At 48.8% G+C, this 17,524-nt stretch overlaps 2 protein-coding genes across 3 annotated transcripts in view; both read left to right on the top strand.

Moving 5' to 3' along the window:
- Positions 1–3,799: 3,799 nt before the first annotated feature.
- On the top strand, positions 3,800–6,186 carry DDT (D-dopachrome tautomerase). Its single transcript, XM_074290906.1, has 3 exons — positions 3,800–4,043; positions 4,304–4,479; positions 6,010–6,186. Exons 1-3 carry the CDS (start codon positions 3,936–3,938, stop codon positions 6,080–6,082), a joined length of 357 nt encoding a protein of 118 aa, XP_074147007.1. The 5' UTR covers positions 3,800–3,935; the 3' UTR covers positions 6,083–6,186.
- A 1,826-nt stretch (positions 6,187–8,012) lies between these two features.
- Positions 8,013–17,524, top strand: part of CABIN1 (calcineurin binding protein 1) — a 59,458-nt gene continuing 49,946 nt past the window's right edge. Inside the window, exons 1-4 of one of the 2 annotated variants that reach the window (XM_074290718.1) lie at positions 8,013–8,210; positions 9,635–9,695; positions 10,166–10,258; positions 10,344–10,457. In XM_074290718.1, the coding sequence (XP_074146819.1) occupies positions 9,693–9,695; positions 10,166–10,258; positions 10,344–10,457 (210 nt within the window). In that variant the 5' untranslated portion in view covers positions 8,013–8,210; positions 9,635–9,692. The remainder of the gene's footprint in view (positions 8,211–9,634; positions 9,696–10,165; positions 10,259–10,343; positions 10,458–17,524) is intronic. The other variant, XM_074290729.1, reaches the window with a different exon arrangement.

Here is a 17,524-nt window from a genome sequence, read left to right as displayed (position 1 = left end):
AGACAATGGTTAAGTCTAGTTTAGCACTGCTTTAATCCTACAACAAATAATGGTTTCCTAGTGAAGAAATGATTGGTGTGTGCTCAGTGTGGAGCATATAAGCAAGAAACTCTCAGGGCCAAACACAGACGCCCACAATCCCACTCTTGGAGGCAAAGTCAAGATTTCATTCCCATATCTACCTTCGTGCTGGCTGGAGGCTTTGGATTCAAAGGGAGCTAGAGACTGAAGCTGGCTGGAGACATTCTGACAAGAGCTATTAAAGCTAGCCGAGCCCCAGGAAAAGATTCAAGACTTTGAAGGACCCAATAAAGGATGTGGATTTTAACTCCTGGATGGATTTGGGATTATTGAACAGGAACTAAAACCAAGGCTTCCTCCAGAAGCTCCCCAAGAAATCTTGCTCCCAGAGAAGGATCACAATTTAGAGACAACAGAACTTTACAATTTACAGATAAGAAAACTGAGGTGAAGTGACTTGGCCAGGGCTACTAAGTAATTCCAAGCTCAGTGCTCTGTGCGCTGCACCTCCTAGCTGCCCCAAATATTAAGTGCCTACTATGTGCCAGGCTAACTGTAACCAGATTTTTCTTATTATAACTTTTTATTTACAAGATAATATGCATGGGTAATTTTTCAGCATTGACCCTTGCAAAACCTATTCCAACTTTTCCCTTCCTTCCCCCACCCCCTCCCCTAGATGGCAAATAAGTCCAATACATGTTAAATATGTTAAAGTAGATGTTAAATACAGCAGGCACCTATAGGGCCCCAAGCACTCGTACTTTTCAATTATCATCTCATTGGACCCATATAGTTATTTTGCTGCACAAGAAAAATCGGACTTTGAAATAAGGTAAAAATACCCTGAGAAGGAAATCAAAAATGTAAGTGGATCAAAACAGAGGGACTGGCAATGCTATGTTGTGGTTCACACTAATTCCCAGAGTTCTTTCACTAGGTGCAGCTGGCTCTCTTCATTATTGAACAAATGGAACTGATTTGGTTCATCTCATTGTTGAAGAGGGCCAAGTCCATCAGAATTTATCATCAGATAGTGTTAGGATTACAAGGTGCTAACTCAGGTTGTCTAAACAATTCTCTAGCTCAGAGTTCACACCTTTAGTTCACACCTTTAAAAGGAGTTTACACTTTTAAAGAATTAAGTTCATTGGTTGAAGTAGTTCCCACAAGCCCATTCTCTGGGAGGATAAAAGAGGAGGGCAGTCAAGAAAGAGGCCGTCTAGACTGGGACATTGAGTTGGGACAGCAGTCTGGATTGAATCAAATTGAAGACGTCCCGAGTATTCACCAGTCCAGCAATCCCACCCTTTTGGAGGGGAAGGTTCCAGAGGCCTCCCAGGAAACCTGCTCACAGAGGAAAAGATTATACAGAAAAGAAACCTCCTCCCAGAGTAGGATTATAACTTAGAGATGGCAGAACTTTACATTTTGGCGCCCAACATGGGGCAAAGACTTTTGCTTATCCTGACAAGGACTGATTCTGAGCCCTTCAGAGTGAGCTAGCCCAGACCTTGACAAGATAGTATTATTGTTGAAGTATATAATGATCTCTTGGTTCTGCTTATTTCACTCAGCATCTGTTCATGTAAGTCTCTCCAAGCCTCTCTGTATTCATCTTGCTGGTCATTTCTTCCAGAACAGTAATATTCCATAACATTCATATACCATAATTTATACAACCATTCTCCAGTTGATGGGCATCCATTCATTTTCCAGTTTCTAGCCACTACAAAAAGAGCTGCCACAAACATTTTGGCACATACAGGTCCCTAGCCCTTCTTTAGTATTTCTTTGGGATATAAGCCCAGTAGTAACACTTCTGGATCAAAGGGTATGTACAGTTTGATAACTTTTTGGCCATAGTTCAAAATTGCTCTCCAGAATGTCTGGATGTATTCACAACTCCACCAACAATGTATCAGTGTCCTAGTTTTCCCACATCCCCTACAACATTTGTCATTATCTTTTCCTGTCATCTTAGCCAATCTGACAGGTGTGTGTAGTAGTATCTCATCATTGTCTTAATTTTCATTTCTCTGATCAATAGTGCTTTTGAACACTCATATGGGTGGAAATAGTTTCAATTTCTCTATCTAAAAATTGTGTATTCATATCCTTTGACCATTTATCAATTGGAGAATGGCTTGATTTCCTATAGAGTCAGTTCTCTATATATTTTAGAAATGAGGCCTTTATCAGAACCTTTAACTGTAAAAATGTTTTCCCAGTTTATTGCTTCCCTTCTAATCTTGTCTGCATTAGTTTTGTTTGTACAAAAGATTTTTAATTTGATATAATCAAAATTTTCTATTTTGTGATCAGTAATGATCTCTACTTCTCCTTTGGTCACAAATACCTTCATCTTCCACAGGTCTGAGAGGTAAACCTATGTTCTTTTAACGTAATTATAATCTCATTGTTTATGCCTAGATCATGAACCCATTTTGACCTTACCTTGGTTATGGTGTTAGGTGTTGGGGTGACCAGATTGTTCCATCCCCAAAGACAACCCAGCTTTGGGGTCTCAGTGCAGAAGAGATTCCTGGGGATACCCCCAGATGTTTTTTCACATGTGCTGATGTCTAGTTACACCTCTCTCTGGTGAAGTCTGTTACACCAACTGGTGTGAATTGGAAGAAATCAGCATTTATGTAGTGGCTATTGTGTTCTCTGCTAAGCATGTCACAAATATTAGCTCAATTAGCCCTCACTACAGCTTTGGGAGGTAGAGGTTATTATGATCCCCATTTTTCAGTTGAGGAAACTGAGGTAAACAGAGAAGAAGTGGCTTGTTCAGCTGGAAAGCGTCTGAGGCTGAATTTGAACTCTGAGCCCAGAGCTCTTTGCGCTGTGTCCCTAATTGCTTCTGGTGGTTACTCGGCCTTGCTACAAAGGGAGCTTTTATATTGGCGCACCCTCTTTCTCAGGGAGAAGTGAGATGTAATCAGTTGGGGTAAGTCAGAAATCACAGCCAGGCTCTGGCACAAGCTTTGCCATGTTCATTTTTGACACTCATCTGTCAGCTGGCAAGGTGGGCAAAGAGGGGGCCGGTGGTGGTGGCCACTGGGGGGTGCAGAGAACATGACCAATTGGGGAGGGTATCCTGCTCCCTCAGCATTCCCTAGAGCTGCCCCCCATTCCTTCCTTTTCAATTTTCTTCTTTTTTTTTTTTTGCTGAGGCAATTGGGGTTTAAGTGACTTGCCCAAGGTCACACATCCAGGAAGTGGTAAGTGCCTGAGGCCATATTTGATCTCTGGCCCTCCAGACTTCAGGGCTGGCACTCTATCCACAGCGCCACCTAGCTGCCCCTTCAATTTCTTTTTAATTGCTGACTCTCCCGAGTTCAGCACCTAACTAACTCCAGCATTCAGTATTTAATAAAAGTCTCTTACTGATTGCTCGATTGGGGGAGGGGAGGTGGTATATCTGGAGGCTTCAAACTGGGGCCCGAGGCAGTGCCTGAAGAGCTCAGCCCCGGTATCTGAAGGGAGACCCCTCTCATGCCAGGGCTGTGCTCTGGACCCAGCGGCTTTCCACAGGCCCTGATCCTCGGAATTCAGGGCGAGCACACTGAGCCGGCCCACTGGCTACAGGGAGCACAGAAGGTCAGAGTGGACCCCTGGTGATCATCTACTGCAGCCACCTTTGACCCCATTCTCCCTCTGAACACTCATCTCCTATAGGGTGAGGAGGGGAGGTAGAACGGGAGAGGGGCGGGGGCGTGGTCGTCGCGTCCAATCGGAGACGCCCGCGTCCCCGACCGGCCAATCAGAGCCTTGGCCCGCCTCGCGGTCTGACTCCCGGCTCCAGAGACCCGCAGTTGCAGGAGTTCCGGACTCGCCGCCCCCTGCGCTCCGCTTCCTGCCCCCGGGACCCTCTACGAGTGAGCCCCCCTCCCGCCCCCGCCGCCATGCCCTTCGTGGAGCTGGACACCAGCCTGCCCGCCGCCCGGCTGCCCAGCGGCCTGAGCCAGCGCCTGTGCGCCGCGGCCGCCGCCGTGCTGGGCAAGCCCCAGGACGTGAGTGTGCCTTGACCCCCGAGAGCCGGGCCCCGACCCCCCACCCGGCCCAGGTCCCCGACCCGTACAGCGCGACCCCCAGACCGGCCCCTCGCCTACACGGCCTTTGCCCCTTGGGCCGAGGCTCGCTCTGGATCCTGGGCTCCTCTCCTGCCCTTCCCAAGTTGAGCCTTGCTCTGCACCCGCATCCCTGCCTGAGGGCCGGGCCCTGTCCTGGCGCCTCTCCTGGGGGCCACCTTCCTCCTCCCTCTTCTCTGCAGAGAGTGAATGTGACCGTGAGACCAGACCTGCACATGGTCCTGAGTGGCTCGGGGGACCCGTGTGCCCAGCTTATCGTGTCCTCCATTGGAGTGGTCGGCACAGCGGAGGAGAACCGGAAGCACAGCGCCAAGTTCTTCGAGTTCCTCACCAAGGAACTGAGCTTGAGTGAGGACCGGTAGGTTCCAGCCCTCCACGGTATTGAAGGGGAGCCTCAGATGCTTGGCTTGGGGTCCCAAGTCAGGACACTGACTTTCCCGTGTGATCCTGGAAAGTCACTGATTGCCTCTGGGCCTCAGTTTACTCATCTGTGAAATGAGGCCACTGGACTAATTGGCATCTGAGGCTGTGCCCAGCTCTGTATGCTTGGAGTCTAACAAGCCTTCCTGCTTCTGCCTTCTGGGGTACCGAGCAAGAAGGGTCCCGGCCAGTACCACATCTGAGTCTGCATTTAGGGTTAGAGGTTCTCTCGAACCTCGACTCTGGCCTCTTTTTCCAAGCTTACTTCATTCCCCTCACCCACTCCTGTGTTTCCTGCCCTGGCCCCTCTCCCTCCTGCCTGCCTGGGTGCTGCATGCACAGGCTCCAAAGGGCAGCTCCCAGGCCCCTCCCTGAGGTCACTTTGTGACCTTTCCTCTTTGCTCCCCGTGTCTATGCAGGGCCGGGAAGTAAGAAGGCTTCTGCCTCTGCCCAGGGTCCCGGGGCTGACCTCGTCCGAGCCAGCCCAGGGCCTCCTCGCACAGTTTGGTGCCAAAAGATAAATCCTCCCGATTGGGAAAAACGGGGATAACAATGATAGCATGTGAAGACATACGAGAGCTTTATAAGTGCTGTCTCACTTGGGCCTCAAAATAGTCCTTGGAGGGGGGTGCTATTATTATGTCTCTGTTTACAAATGAGGAAACTGAGGCAGAGGTAAAGTGGCTTGCCCAGGATGATACCCAGGAAGTGTTTGAACTCAGGGCTTCCTGACTCCTGGCTTGGTGTTCTGTGGACTTCCCTGGTGGGGGTGATGGCGATGTCACATGACCCAGTCTGGGGTCCTTGGCAGGGGTGTTTGGGGCTAGGGGGACGAGTTTACAGGATTGAAATCCAGGCCCCTCTGTATCTGTAGTTACTGATTTCTCCGCTTGGCTGTATGGGAGAGGAGCCGAGTGAGAGGCTTGAGTCAGGAGGCCAGCTGGGAGCCGAGAGCCCCAGGTCCACATCCTGGATGGGTTTGACTATCTCTGGCTATGACGAATTGCTGAATGTCTGGGCCTCACTTCCCCCTGTGTACAGTGAAGGGCAAAGCGGCTAGAATGCCCGAAATGCAGGGCCCAGGGAGGAGCTCCTGGGCCCCCTCCTCACCCTGTCAGGGTAGCCAATCACAGACCCAGGAGGAGGGAGGAACTTGGACAGGGGTCAGGGGCTAACCTGGCCCGCAGGCAGAGCCTGCCCTGGCCCTTCTCCCGCCTGCCTGCCTGGGGGCTGCATGCACAGGGGCTAACCTGGCCAGCGGGCAGAGGCTGCCCTGGCCCTTCTCCCGCCTGCCTGCCTGGGGGCTGCACGCACAGGGGCTAACTGGCCAGCGGGCAGAGCCCGATTCCCTGGGTGCTAAAAGCACGGGCTCCAAAGAGCAGCTTGGGCAGCCTTGGCAACTGGGTAGAGAGCTCTGGGGTAACAGGGAGGCGGGGTCGTGACCAGCTTGTATTCTTCCTTTCCGCAGAATTAACATTCGGTTCTACCCCTTGGAGCCTTGGCAAATTGGCAAGAAGGGCACGGTGATGACGTTTCTGTGAGGAGCCCAGCGATGGTGCTGCCGGAGCAGCGGGGCCTCTGCCCGCACCTGCATCAAGGATTCCCGTTAGGGACAGTAGAATAAAGTGGAGCTCTTGTTGGTTGAGCACGGACTGGTTTTTTCATGCCCAGAGGCAGAGGCTGAGTGGGTGCTGGAGGTGCCAGAGGTCACAGGCAGAGCTCAGCATCAGGACTCTGGGGCCCTAATTAAGCACACTCTCCCCTGGGCTTGGTGGGCTTCAGGGGGGCCCTGTGTCCTCGTCATTGGCCTCTTCTCCATCCACCTTCTTGACCTTGTTGCTCTCCTCTGTGTTTCTCCTTCCGCAGCTGGCCAGACCCTGCGGGTGCCCCTTCACAGTCTCCCTTCCGCCTGTGCTCCTGCTGCCCCTCCGCCCCTTCCATCGAAGGGGTTGCCGTCAGACCGGAGCCCCCCGCTTTCTACCCCCCTGCAATCTCACTTCTCCCAGCCGGTGTCCCTAGTGCACAGGGCCAAGCCCAGCGTCCCTCTCTAAAGCACTGTGGCCAAAATGGAACAGCCTGCAGCAGAGAGCCCTGGGCTCAGCCGGACAGGTGGAGTGGGCGTCCAGAAAAGGTCGCCTTTACAGGAACAGAGTGGGGACCCCAGGCAAGATAGCCCCGAATCTGAACCAGATGGCGGGCTGGCTTCTGCAGCCGGGGCAGGGGTCCCGCCGCACCCTAACCCTGAGCGTGGTCAGAGCCGTGCAGCCCAAGGTCCCGCCGGTCCCGAGGCTTGTCAGAAAAAAGGCCCAGCTGGAGACTCGTCTTGGGCTCCTCGGGCACCGAGGATGCTGAGAGCCCCAGCGTGTGTGTGTGGGGGCAGCCCGTTAGCCCCCTGGCCGCCTTAGAGTCCCCGCTCAGGACCAGCAAAAACCCTTGGTCTTTAGGGATTGGATGCAGAACCTCTGGCCTTCTTCCAGCCGGGGCCCTCCCACCGCAGCGCGGAGGAGTGGGAAGGGCACGTCTCCAGCCCGCAAGATGGTGGAAGTTGGGGGGGGGCCCGGGAAACCCCCTGAAGTGGTCCCCGCGGGGACTCTGCTCCCAGAGCTTGTCCTTGTCTGCGCCCTCTACAGGCGGGGTCTAACAGTGAACCGGGGCGCCCCCCCTCCCCCCCCTCAGGGTCTGGCCCTTCCCAGCCCCGGGGAGGAGCCGCTCATGGGGACCAAGCTCAGGGAGAGGATCCCCTCCCCTGCGAGACAGCGCCGGCCAGAAGCGGACCCAGAGCTGCCCACGCGCCTGAGGGGCGCGGCCCAGGGCCGGACCGCACGCGGCGGGGCGGGAGGGGCCGAGTCCCAGCGCCAGTGCCGGGCGTTCAGCTCTTTCGGACTCCGGGCCGCGAGGGGGTCCCCAGAGGGGAGGAGACTCGGGGGAGCGTGGGGGGAGACAGGGAGCCTCAGACCACCGTCCTCTGCGGCCCGGGAGGGGGGAGGGGTGCGTGCTCCCATCCCGTACAATGGCCGGGCCCGGGATCAGTCTGCTGGTTCTTACCAGGCGCCCCACGGCCCTGCGGGGCCTTAGGCACACAGTAGGCGCCTACTCCCTGCAGGCTCCCGCGAGAGTGGGAGCCTGAGCGCCCTCTTGCGGGCTCGGCCGGCCTTCGCTCCGGAAGCCGGGCTGAGGGCCTATTCCGGTCCCGCCCCGTGAGGTCATTTTCTGTCGCGGCCCCGCCTGCTTTCCCTGCCCTCCCCTCCCCCCCAAGCTCCTCCCCCAGGCTACCGACATTACGTCAGAGCAGGGCCCGCCTCCGCCGGGCGGGGAGGGCGCGTTTTGTGTCCGCAGTGAGTCACTTCCGCCGCGCCGGGGAGGCCCCTCTGCTCCCCGCCTCCTTCCGTCCCGCTCAGCGGGGAGCGCCGGCCCTCCGACCTGGCTCGGCCTTCCCCCCCCCCCCCCCCAGGTCGCCGACACGGACTAGCCCGCCCTCCCGGGCCGGGGCTCCGCGACGTCACCAGAGTACCCGCCCTTTCCTCTCCGATTGGCCGAAGCCGCCCGGAACAGCAGCCAATCGCCGCACGTGTTGTTGGCCGGCTCACGCGCCGGCTTTTGCTCTCTCCTGCGCCTGCTCCCGGCAGCACCGAGCGGGGGAGCGACCAAAACAATTGTCAGGAAACCGAGGTGAGTGAGAGGGGCGGGGTGCGGTAGGTTGGGGTTACGGGGTGTCGGGGCCTGCGTCCCCTCCTCCATGCTGCCTCAGTTTCCCCCCGTGTCAGAAGAACATTCTGGGCCTTCTGGTCTTTCCCTGCCTCAGTTTCCCCCGTGTCATAAGAACATTCTGGGCCCTCTGGTCTTTCCCTGCCTCAGTTTCCCCCGTGTCATAAGAACATTCTGGGCCCTCTGGTCTTTCCCTGCCTCAGTTTCCCCCGTGTCACAAGAACATTCTGGGCCCTCTGGTCTTTCCCTGCCTCAGTTTCCCCGGTGTCACAAGAACATTCTGGGCCCTCTGGTCTTTCCCTGCCTCAGTTTCCCCCGTGTCACAAGAACATTCTGGGCCCTCTGGTCTTTCCCTGCCTCAGTTTCCCCCGTGTCACAAGAACATTCTGGGCCCTCTGGTCTTTCCCTGCCTCAGTTTCCCCCGTGTCACAAGAACATTCTGGGCCCTCTGGTCTTTCCCTGCCTCAGTTTCCCCCGTGTGACAAGAACATTCTGGGCCCTCTGGTCTTTCCCTGCCTCAGTTTCCCCCGTGTCAGAAGAACATTCTGGGCCCTCTGGTCTTTCCCTGCCACAGTTTCCCCCGTGTCAGAAGAACATTCTGGGCCCTCTGGTCTTTCCCTGCCTCAGTTTCCCCGGTGTCACAAGAACATTCTGGGCCCTCTGGTCTTTCCCTGCCTCAGTTTCCCCGGTGTCAGAAGAACATTCTGGGCCCTCTGATCTTTCCCTGCCTCAGTTTCCCCCTGAGTCAGTCTCTCAGTCAGAAGCCCCGCAGGCAGCATCTCAGCCCCGGAGGACTTTGGGCCCAGGGAAGGGAGCAGACGAGGCCCCTGGGAAAGGGGTGGGGGAGGCTCATGGTGGGCGCCCCTGGGGCTCACGAGGTGGGGGCGCGTCCCAAGGCGAGGAGGCGGGGCGGCCTGCCGCTGGGTGAACGCCACTCCCTGGGGGGTTGTGGGTCCTCTCTGTGCCCCGCCCCCATGCTGGCGCAGCGGCACCTCAGCGCCCTCCCGAGGACCCCACCGTGGGCACTTCTGCAGGGCGGGCTGGGACTCTGGGCCCCTGCTGGGAGCCGCCCCCACCCGGCCCCGCCCCTGCCTCCCCACGTGGTGCGGGCCTGTGTATGTGTGTTGTGTGTTGTGTGCTTAGCTGTGCGTGTTGTGTGTGTCGTGCGCATGCGTGTTTATTTGCTGTGTGCACGTTTTGTGTAGGTCTGTGTTTTGTCTGTGCTGTGTGTGTGAGGCCCTTCCGGGCCACAGTTAAGGTCTCGGGGGGCGGGGCTGGGGGGAGGGTCAGTCTGGGGTCTGTGTCCCAGGAGGGACTGTATGGGGGGGCCAGGGCAGGGGGGATGGGCCGGGCCCGCGGCCCCGCTCAGGCCCCTGGTTTGTTCTCAGAGGTGACCTCCGCCGGGACGGGGGATGGTCCAAAGGGGCAGCGCCGCCCCCCGCAGAGATGGTGAGTGAGAGAGGGAGCCGGGCGGTCCGGCCCCGTTGTCTCCCTCTCCTGGGGGACAGCGCTCCGGCCGGGGGAGCCTGGGAGGGCGCGGGCGGTGCCCGCGGGGCCTTGTCCAGCCTGGAAGGGTCTGAGAAGGCCCCGGCCCCTGACCCGCTCCCGGGAGATGGGAGGTGGGGCCTTGGACAGGCTTTGGGGCCCAGGGCGGCGCTCGCTGTGGGGGGCTCCCAGCACCTGTGGTGGGAGGAGCTGGGGGCACAGAGTCCTTGCAGAAGCCCTGAGGTTCATGGGTGATGAGAACCCCAGCCCCCATTCTCCCCGAGATGCCCAGGCGAGGTGGGCACTCGGTGCCCGCTATTGGCAGGGGCTTCGGAGGGAGGAGGCGCAGATTCGGGGCCCGTGCCCTCCTCCAGGTGGCTTTTGCCGGGGCTCCCCAGCCCCGTCCCACGGGCTTCTGTCTGCCCTGGCTCTAGATCCGCATCGCAGCCTTGAATGCCAGCTCCACTGTGGAGGATGACCATGAGGGCACCTTCAAGAGCCACAAGACCCAGACCAAGGAGGCGCAGGTGAGTGGGCGGGCCCGGGCCTCCCCCTCCCCCGGGTCCGGGCAGCCGCGTGTGGATTGCATCCTTTCCTCCTGTGCCCTGCCAGGAAGCGGAGGCTTTCTCGCTGTACCACAAGGCCTTGGACCTGCAGAAGCACGACCGGTGTGAGGAGTCCGAGCGGGCCTACCAGGAGCTGCTGGAGACCCGCCTGCTGCGCGAGGTGAGCCCCCGGCCGGTCTTTCCCGAGGGTGCCCTGCCCGCCATTTCTCAGGGCACTGCGGGGTCCCTCCCCGTCCGGCTCAATGAGCTGGGAGGTGTCCGACTGTACCGACTTTCTGCCCCGCTTTCCAAGCAGTTTTGCTCCGTGGTGATTTCTGGTCCCGTAGCTGGGCTCGGGGGTACCGCTGACTTGGGTACCTCGCATGCTGAAATCGGCTCTGCTGAGCACTCTGTCGTTCCGTTGTTCCCCTCATGTCTTCATTTCTTGTAGAATGATACTATTCCTTAACATTCATAAAACAGAATTTACCCAGCCACTCTCCAGCTGATGGGCATCCACGCAGTTTCCAGTTTCTGGCCACCACAAAGAGGGCCACCACAAACATTCTTGCACACACAGGTCCCTTGCCCCTCTTTAAGATCTCTTTGGGCTAGAAGCCCAGTAGAAGCACTGCTGGGTCAAAGGGCATGCACAGTTTGATAACTTTTTGAGCATCGTTCCAAACGTGCCCAAACATTTTAAATACATTTCCATATTAGTCATATTGTGATAGAAAAATCAGAAAACGAGGGAAAAGCCATAAGAAAGTAAAGGCAGACAGCAACAAAGAAGGTAGAGCGTGTGCTTCGGTCTCCATTCGGTCTCCATGGTTCTCTCTTGATACGGATGGCGTTTTCCATCCCAAGTCTATCGGAACGGCCTTAACTGTACCGCAGACGCGCCACGCCGATCAGAATTGTCACCGCGTGATCCTGCTGTTGCCGCGTGCGACGTTCTCCCGGCTCTGCTCCCTTTACTCAGCATCAGTTCCTGTGAGCCTGCCCAGGCTTTTCTGAGCTCAGCCTGCTCAGCATTTCTGATCCCAGTGGTATTCATTCGTTCCCATCCCGTGATTGGCTCAGCTCTCCCCCAGTCCATGGGCATCCCCTCGATGTGCAGTTCTTAAATCCCCACGAGGAAAGCTGCTCTAGGTATTTGTGTGCGTGTGAGCCCTTTCCCTTTCTAGTGATCTCTTTGGGCGATAGCCGTAGCATTGATGGTGTTGGATCAGAGGATCTGTACAGCTTGAGTGTCCTTTGGGCACAGTTCCAAACAGCTCTCCAGAATGGTTGGATCAGTGCACCACTCCACCAACAGTGCACTAGTGTCCCAATTTTCCTACATCTTCTCCAACACTTACCATTTTCTTCTCTTTCTTCTTCTTTCATTTTCTTTTTCTGTCATATTAGTCAGTGTGAGAGGTGTGAGGCGCCTCCTCCAGTCAGTGATTTGGAGCATTTTTTCATATGTTGATGGATAGCTTTATTTCTTCATCTGAAAACTGCCGGTTCATATCCTATGTATCAGTTGGAGAATGACCTGTATTCTTAGAGAAGTTTGCTTCAGTTCTCTATTTTAGAACGGAGAGCAGTAAAAATTGTTTCCCACTTTCTTCTATGATTATTTTAAATGGAATTTCTCTTTTGATCTCTTACCTTTGGGCTTTGTTGGTAACATATAGAGATACTCTTAACATATGTGGTTTTATAAGAAAACCTGCAACTTTTTTGGCTGATTATTTCAACTCATAGTTTAATTGATTCTCTAGGTTTCTCTAAGTATACAATCATATCTGTGAAAAGTGATCATTTTGTTTTCTTGTTGCATATTCTAATTTCTTCCACTTGTTTTTCTTATTGCTAAATCTAATATTTCTAATACAATATTAAAATAGTATTCTTGTTTCACCCTTGATCTTGTTGCAAAGGCTTCTAGCTTATTTCCATCATGCTTGCTGATTGTTTTAGATAGATACTTCTTATTTTAAGGAAAACTCTTATTTACTATGCTTTCAAGGGTCTTTAATAGGAATGGGTGCTGTATTTTATCAAAAGCTTTTTCTGTCTCTGTTAAGATGTTCATTTAATTTCTGTTAGCTTTGCTATTGATATGATCAATTATGTTAATAGTTTTCCTAATATTGAGCCATCTCTGAATTACTGATAGAAATCCCACCTGGTTATAGTGTATTATTCTTTTAACAAATTCTGTAATCTTTTTGCTAATATTTTATTTAAAGTTTTTGCATCATTATTATTTAGAGAAACTTATCTATAATTTTCTTTCTTTGTTTTGGTACTTCCTGGTTTAGGTATCAGCACCGTATTTGTGATATAAAAAGAATTTGATAGGACTCTTTCTTCTCCCATTTTCTTTCATAGTTTATATAGTATTGAGATTAATTGTTCTTTAAATGTTTGGTAGAATTCCCTTGTAAATCTGGCCCTGGAGATTTTTTCTTAGGCAGTTCATTGATGGTTTATTCAAATTTTTCCCCTAAAATGCAGTTAAGTATTTTATTTCCTCTTCTAATCTGGGCAGTTTATATTTTTGCAAACATTCATTTCACTTAGATTGTCAGATTTGTTGACATACAGTTGGACAAAAGAAAGCTCCTGATCATTGCTTTAATTTCTTCTTCATTAATGGTGAGCTTGCCCTTTTTTGAAGCTGCTGATTTGATTTTCTCTTTTTAAAAAAATCAATTAAAAGTTTATCTATTTTATTTTTTCATAAAATTGCTTAGTTTTATTTATTAGTTCAACAGTTTTCTTAATTTTATTAATCTCTCCTTTGATTTTCAAACTTTCTAATTTAATATTTAATTAAGGATTTTAAATTTGCTCTTTTTCCAGTTTTTTTTTTTTTTTTTTTAGTTTCATGCCAATTCGTTGATGTGCTCTTCATCTATTTTGTTTATGTAAGAATTTATATATATAAAATTTCTTTTTTGGATGTGTTCCATAAATTTTAGTATGTTATTTCATTGTCATCCTCTGATTTAATTATTGTTTTTATAATTTGTTTGGTCCACTCATTCTTTAAGATTAGATTATTTACTTTCCAATTGATTTTTTAATATCTTTCCATAGCCCTTTACACATAATTTTTATAGTATCATGATCTGAAAAGAATGTATTTAATATTTTGCCTTTTTGCATGCAAGGTGGGGGTTATATTCTAACATGTGGTCAGTTTTTGTATTCGTGCTATGTACTGGTGAGAAAAAGGTATATTCTTTTCTATATCCATTCAGTTTTCTCCAGAGATCTATCATATCTACTAAATAATTTTCAGACCCTCTACTAGTACAGTTTTGCTATTTCTGTAACTCATTTCTCTAAGAATTTAGATATTATACCACTTGGTACATATATGTTTAATATTGATATTACTTCATTGTCTATGGTACCTTTTAGCAACATGTAGTTTCCTTCCTTATCTCTTTCAATTAGATCTATTTTGGCTTTTGTTTTAGCTGAGATCAGGATCGCTATCCCTACTTTTTTAACTTTAGCTGAAGCATAATTTGTTCTACTCCAGCCTTTGACCTTCACTCTGCGTTTCTCTGCTTTAAATAGTTTCTTGTAAAGGATTCTGGTTTTTACTTTTGGACAAGGATTTCTTGTGGGATTCCGGTTTTTAAGCCATTTTGCTATCTGCTTCCATTTCGTGGAAGGGTTCATCCTGTTCACATTCACAGTTATGATTACTAATTTTGTATTTTCCTTCTTCCTCTTTTCCCCCTGTATATACTTTTTTTCTCTTTTTCCATCTTGTCCTTCGTTAGTGTTTTGTTTCTGACCAACCTTTCCCTTTGCTTCTCATTTTCTTTTCCTACATCCCACAGGGTAAGATCTGTTTTTGGGGTCCAACTGAATGTGTATGTTATTTCCTCTGAGCCAAATCTGATGAGAATGAGGTTCAAACAGTGCTTACCTCTCCTCTTTGTAGGTTTTGGCGCCCTTTCGTGTCATGTCATGTATGCTAGTCTGTCTCCCCTTTTCCCCATATAGTACAGTTCTTTTTTTAACCCTCTAATTTTTTTTATATCATCACATCAGAATTATCTTATGCCCACAGCCTGTCTGTATACACTTCTACCTGCACTAATAGAGTTCGCAAGAGTTACAAGTATCCTCTTTCTGTGTAAACAGTTTTAACCTGATTGAATAACGTTTTTTTCTGTCTGCCATTTTATGTTTCTCTTGAATCTTATATTTGAAGATTGAATTTTCTATTCAGCTCTGGTCTTTTTTTCAGGGAAGTTTGAAAATCCCTTATTTCATTAAATGTTCACATTTTCCCCTGAACGATTATATTCACTTTTGCTGGATAGTTGATTCTCACGTTATAATCCAAACTCCTTTTCCTTCTGCAGGATCCTATTCCAAGACTTCTTAACAAAATGTAAAGTCCTGTTAAAATCTGTTAAGTCCTGTGTAATCCCGGCTATGGCTCCTTGATATTTGAATTGTTTCTTTCTAATAATTCTGGAATTTGGCTACAATATTCCTTAGACTTTGCATTTTGTAATCTCTTTCAGGAGATGATAGATGGATTCTTTGAATATTATTTTACCCTCTGGTTATCTAGGGGTTAGGGCGATTTTTCTTGGTAATTTCTTCAAAGATACTTATCAAGGCTGTTAAGTTGTTTTTTTGTTTGTTTGTTTGTTTTTTTGGGGGGTTTTTTGATCATGGTAGTCCAATAATTCCTAAATTGTCTCTCCTGGTTCTATTTTCCTGGTAGATTGTTTTTCCAGCAAGGTATTTTGCAGTTTCTTCTTTTATTATCATTCTGTTTTCTTCTATTCTTTTGATTTTTATTTGACCGATTGTTGATGTCTTATGGAATCATTAGCTTCCACTTGCTGAGTTGTTAAAGAATTATTTTCTTCGGTTAGTTTTTGTACCTCCTTTTCCATTTGGTTCATTTTACTTTTTAAGGAATTTTTTTCAGTTGACCAAATTGTGTTTTTTCAGAAATTGTTTTCCTCACTCAATTTTGGTTCTTTCTTTTCAAAGCTGTTGACTCTCTTACATATCTGTCATTTCTTTTCCCAATTTTTCTTTTACATCTTTTACTTGATTTTGAAAGTTCTTTTTGAGCTCTTCCAAGAAGCCTTTCAGTCTTAGACCAGTTCATACCTCCAAATGAAGGCATTTTGTCCTGGTCTGAGTTGGTGTTTTGATCTTCCCTGTCACAATAGTAGCTTTCTGTGGTTAAGGTTCTTTTTTTGTATCTTGCTCATTTTATTTCTTACTTATCTGTTTTGTGGCTTTTAAAGCCAAGCTTCTGGAGTCCCAGGCTTCTTGTGCTAGGAGCTGAGGTCCTGGTCATTGGCTTTGAGGGCTGAGGTCTCAGGGGCTGGTGATTTGCCTTTAGCCTTGGTCCTGGAGGCTCCCCTGCTGGCCTGTGAAACCAGGACTGAGGGGCGTTGAATGCTGATCCATGCTGGGATTAAGACTTTTTCTCCGGATTGCTCGGACACCATCTGTGCTGGGCTTCTCTTTGACCTAAGTGAGACATACATAGCATGTGTTGATTTAGTCTCCATGGTTCTCTCTCTCCCATCCAAAGTTTGTTGGGATTGCCTTGGATCACTGAACTGCTGAGAAGAACCAAGTCTTTCATTGTTGATCCAGTCTTGCTGTTGCTGTGTATAATGTTTTCCCTTTAACCTGTTTGTTTCACTCAGCATCAGTTCATGTAAATATTTCCAGACCTTTTAAAAATCATCCTGTTCAGCAGTTTTTATAGAACAATAATATTCCATTACTTTTACATACCATAATTTATTCAGTTATTTTTAACTTGGTAGCTTTGTAATTCTTTGGTAATTTAATTGGTTTGGCACCGAGTCAGTAAATTAATATAGGTAAGGTTGTAATTTTTTTATTGCATTGGCTCAGACCACCCATGAGCAATTTATATTTCTCCTGTTTAGGTCTATTTTTATTTGTGTGAAGAATGGTTTATTATTTTGTTCCCGTAGTTCCTTAGTTTATTTTTGGCAGCTAGATTCCCAAGTATTTTATATTGTCGGCAGTTATTTTAAATAGAATTTCTCTATCACTTTCTTCTGAACTTTCTTGATAACATAAGAGATGTGGGTTTATTTTGTATCTACAAATTGTCTGAAAAGGGATTAGTTTCATTTCCTCATTGCCTAATTTTTATTTCCTCAATGTCCTTTTCTTGTCTTATTGATGATGTTAGACTTCAAATACTGTATTCAATAATAATGTTGATAATGTGCATCTTTGCTTCACTCATGATTTTACTGGGAAGTCTTAGTTTATTGCCACTGCAGATATTTGCTGATAGTTTTAGATAGATGTTTCTTATCAGTTTAAGAAAAAGCTTTATTAATTCCTGTGTTTTCTAGTTGTTGTTGTTTTTTTTATAGGAATAGGTATTATATTTTGCCAAAAGTTTTTCTGCTTCTGATTTAGTCATACAATTTTTGTTGTCCCTGTTATTGGCTTAGTCTGTTGGGTTGATCGTTTTCCTCATTTTGAACCTGCCCTGCATCATTGGAATAAATTCCATCTGGAATTTGATGATATGATTCTCGTGGTGTGTTAACACAAGCTCTTTGCGAGTATTTTATTTGAAACTTTTACGTCAATATTCATTAAGGAAATTGCTCTACAGTTCCCTTTCTGTTTTTGCTCTTTTTGGTTTATGTATTAAAACCATATTTGTGTCCTAGATGGAATTTGGCAGGACTCTTTCACCTGGTTTTTTCAAATAGTTTATATAGTATTGGAATGAATTATTCTTTAAGTATTTGGTAGAATTCTCTTGTGACTCTTGTCTGATCTTTGGGGACTTTTTCTTAGGGAACTCTTTGAGGATTTCTTCATTTCCTAAGTTAATCAGTTAATTTGGATTAACTAATTTATATTTTTAAAAAATATTCATCCTTTTCATTTAGATGATCAATTTTACTGGCATATAATTAGGCAAAAATAACTCTAGTATTGGCTATAATTTGTTAGGATTACTAGGTGAGAACTCAGGTTGTCTGGATAGTGACAAGGTGAGAATTCAGGTTGGACAATTACAAGGTGAGAACTCAGGTTGACTTGATGGAAGGAGCAGGCTCTTTGGCTGAGGTGGTTCTTCCCAGAAGCCCTTGCATTATCCCACGCTCACTCTCTGGGAAGAGATCTGCTGTGTCTTCTGTCTCCAGGCAGTTGCTGTTAACTCTTGTCCAGAGAAGTGACTTCCCTTCCTGC

Source organism: Sminthopsis crassicaudata, chromosome 1, assembly GCF_048593235.1.
Source record: "Sminthopsis crassicaudata isolate SCR6 chromosome 1, ASM4859323v1, whole genome shotgun sequence".
Taxonomy (NCBI): Eukaryota; Metazoa; Chordata; class Mammalia; order Dasyuromorphia; family Dasyuridae; genus Sminthopsis; species Sminthopsis crassicaudata.
This window is presented reverse-complemented; position numbering and strand designations above follow the sequence as displayed.

Bases quoted from the DNA above. Each gene is read 5' to 3' on its own strand.
- DDT (XM_074290906.1), top strand. From the start codon at position 3,936: ATGCCCTTCGTGGAGCTGGACACCAGCCTGCCCGCCGCCCGGCTGCCC. The intron at 4,044-4,303 runs GTGAGTGTGCCT...TCTTCTCTGCAG, and splicing joins TGCTGGGCAAGCCCCAGGAC to AGAGTGAATGTGACCGTGAG. The intron at 4,480-6,009 runs GTAGGTTCCAGC...TCCTTTCCGCAG, and splicing joins CTGAGCTTGAGTGAGGACCG to AATTAACATTCGGTTCTACC.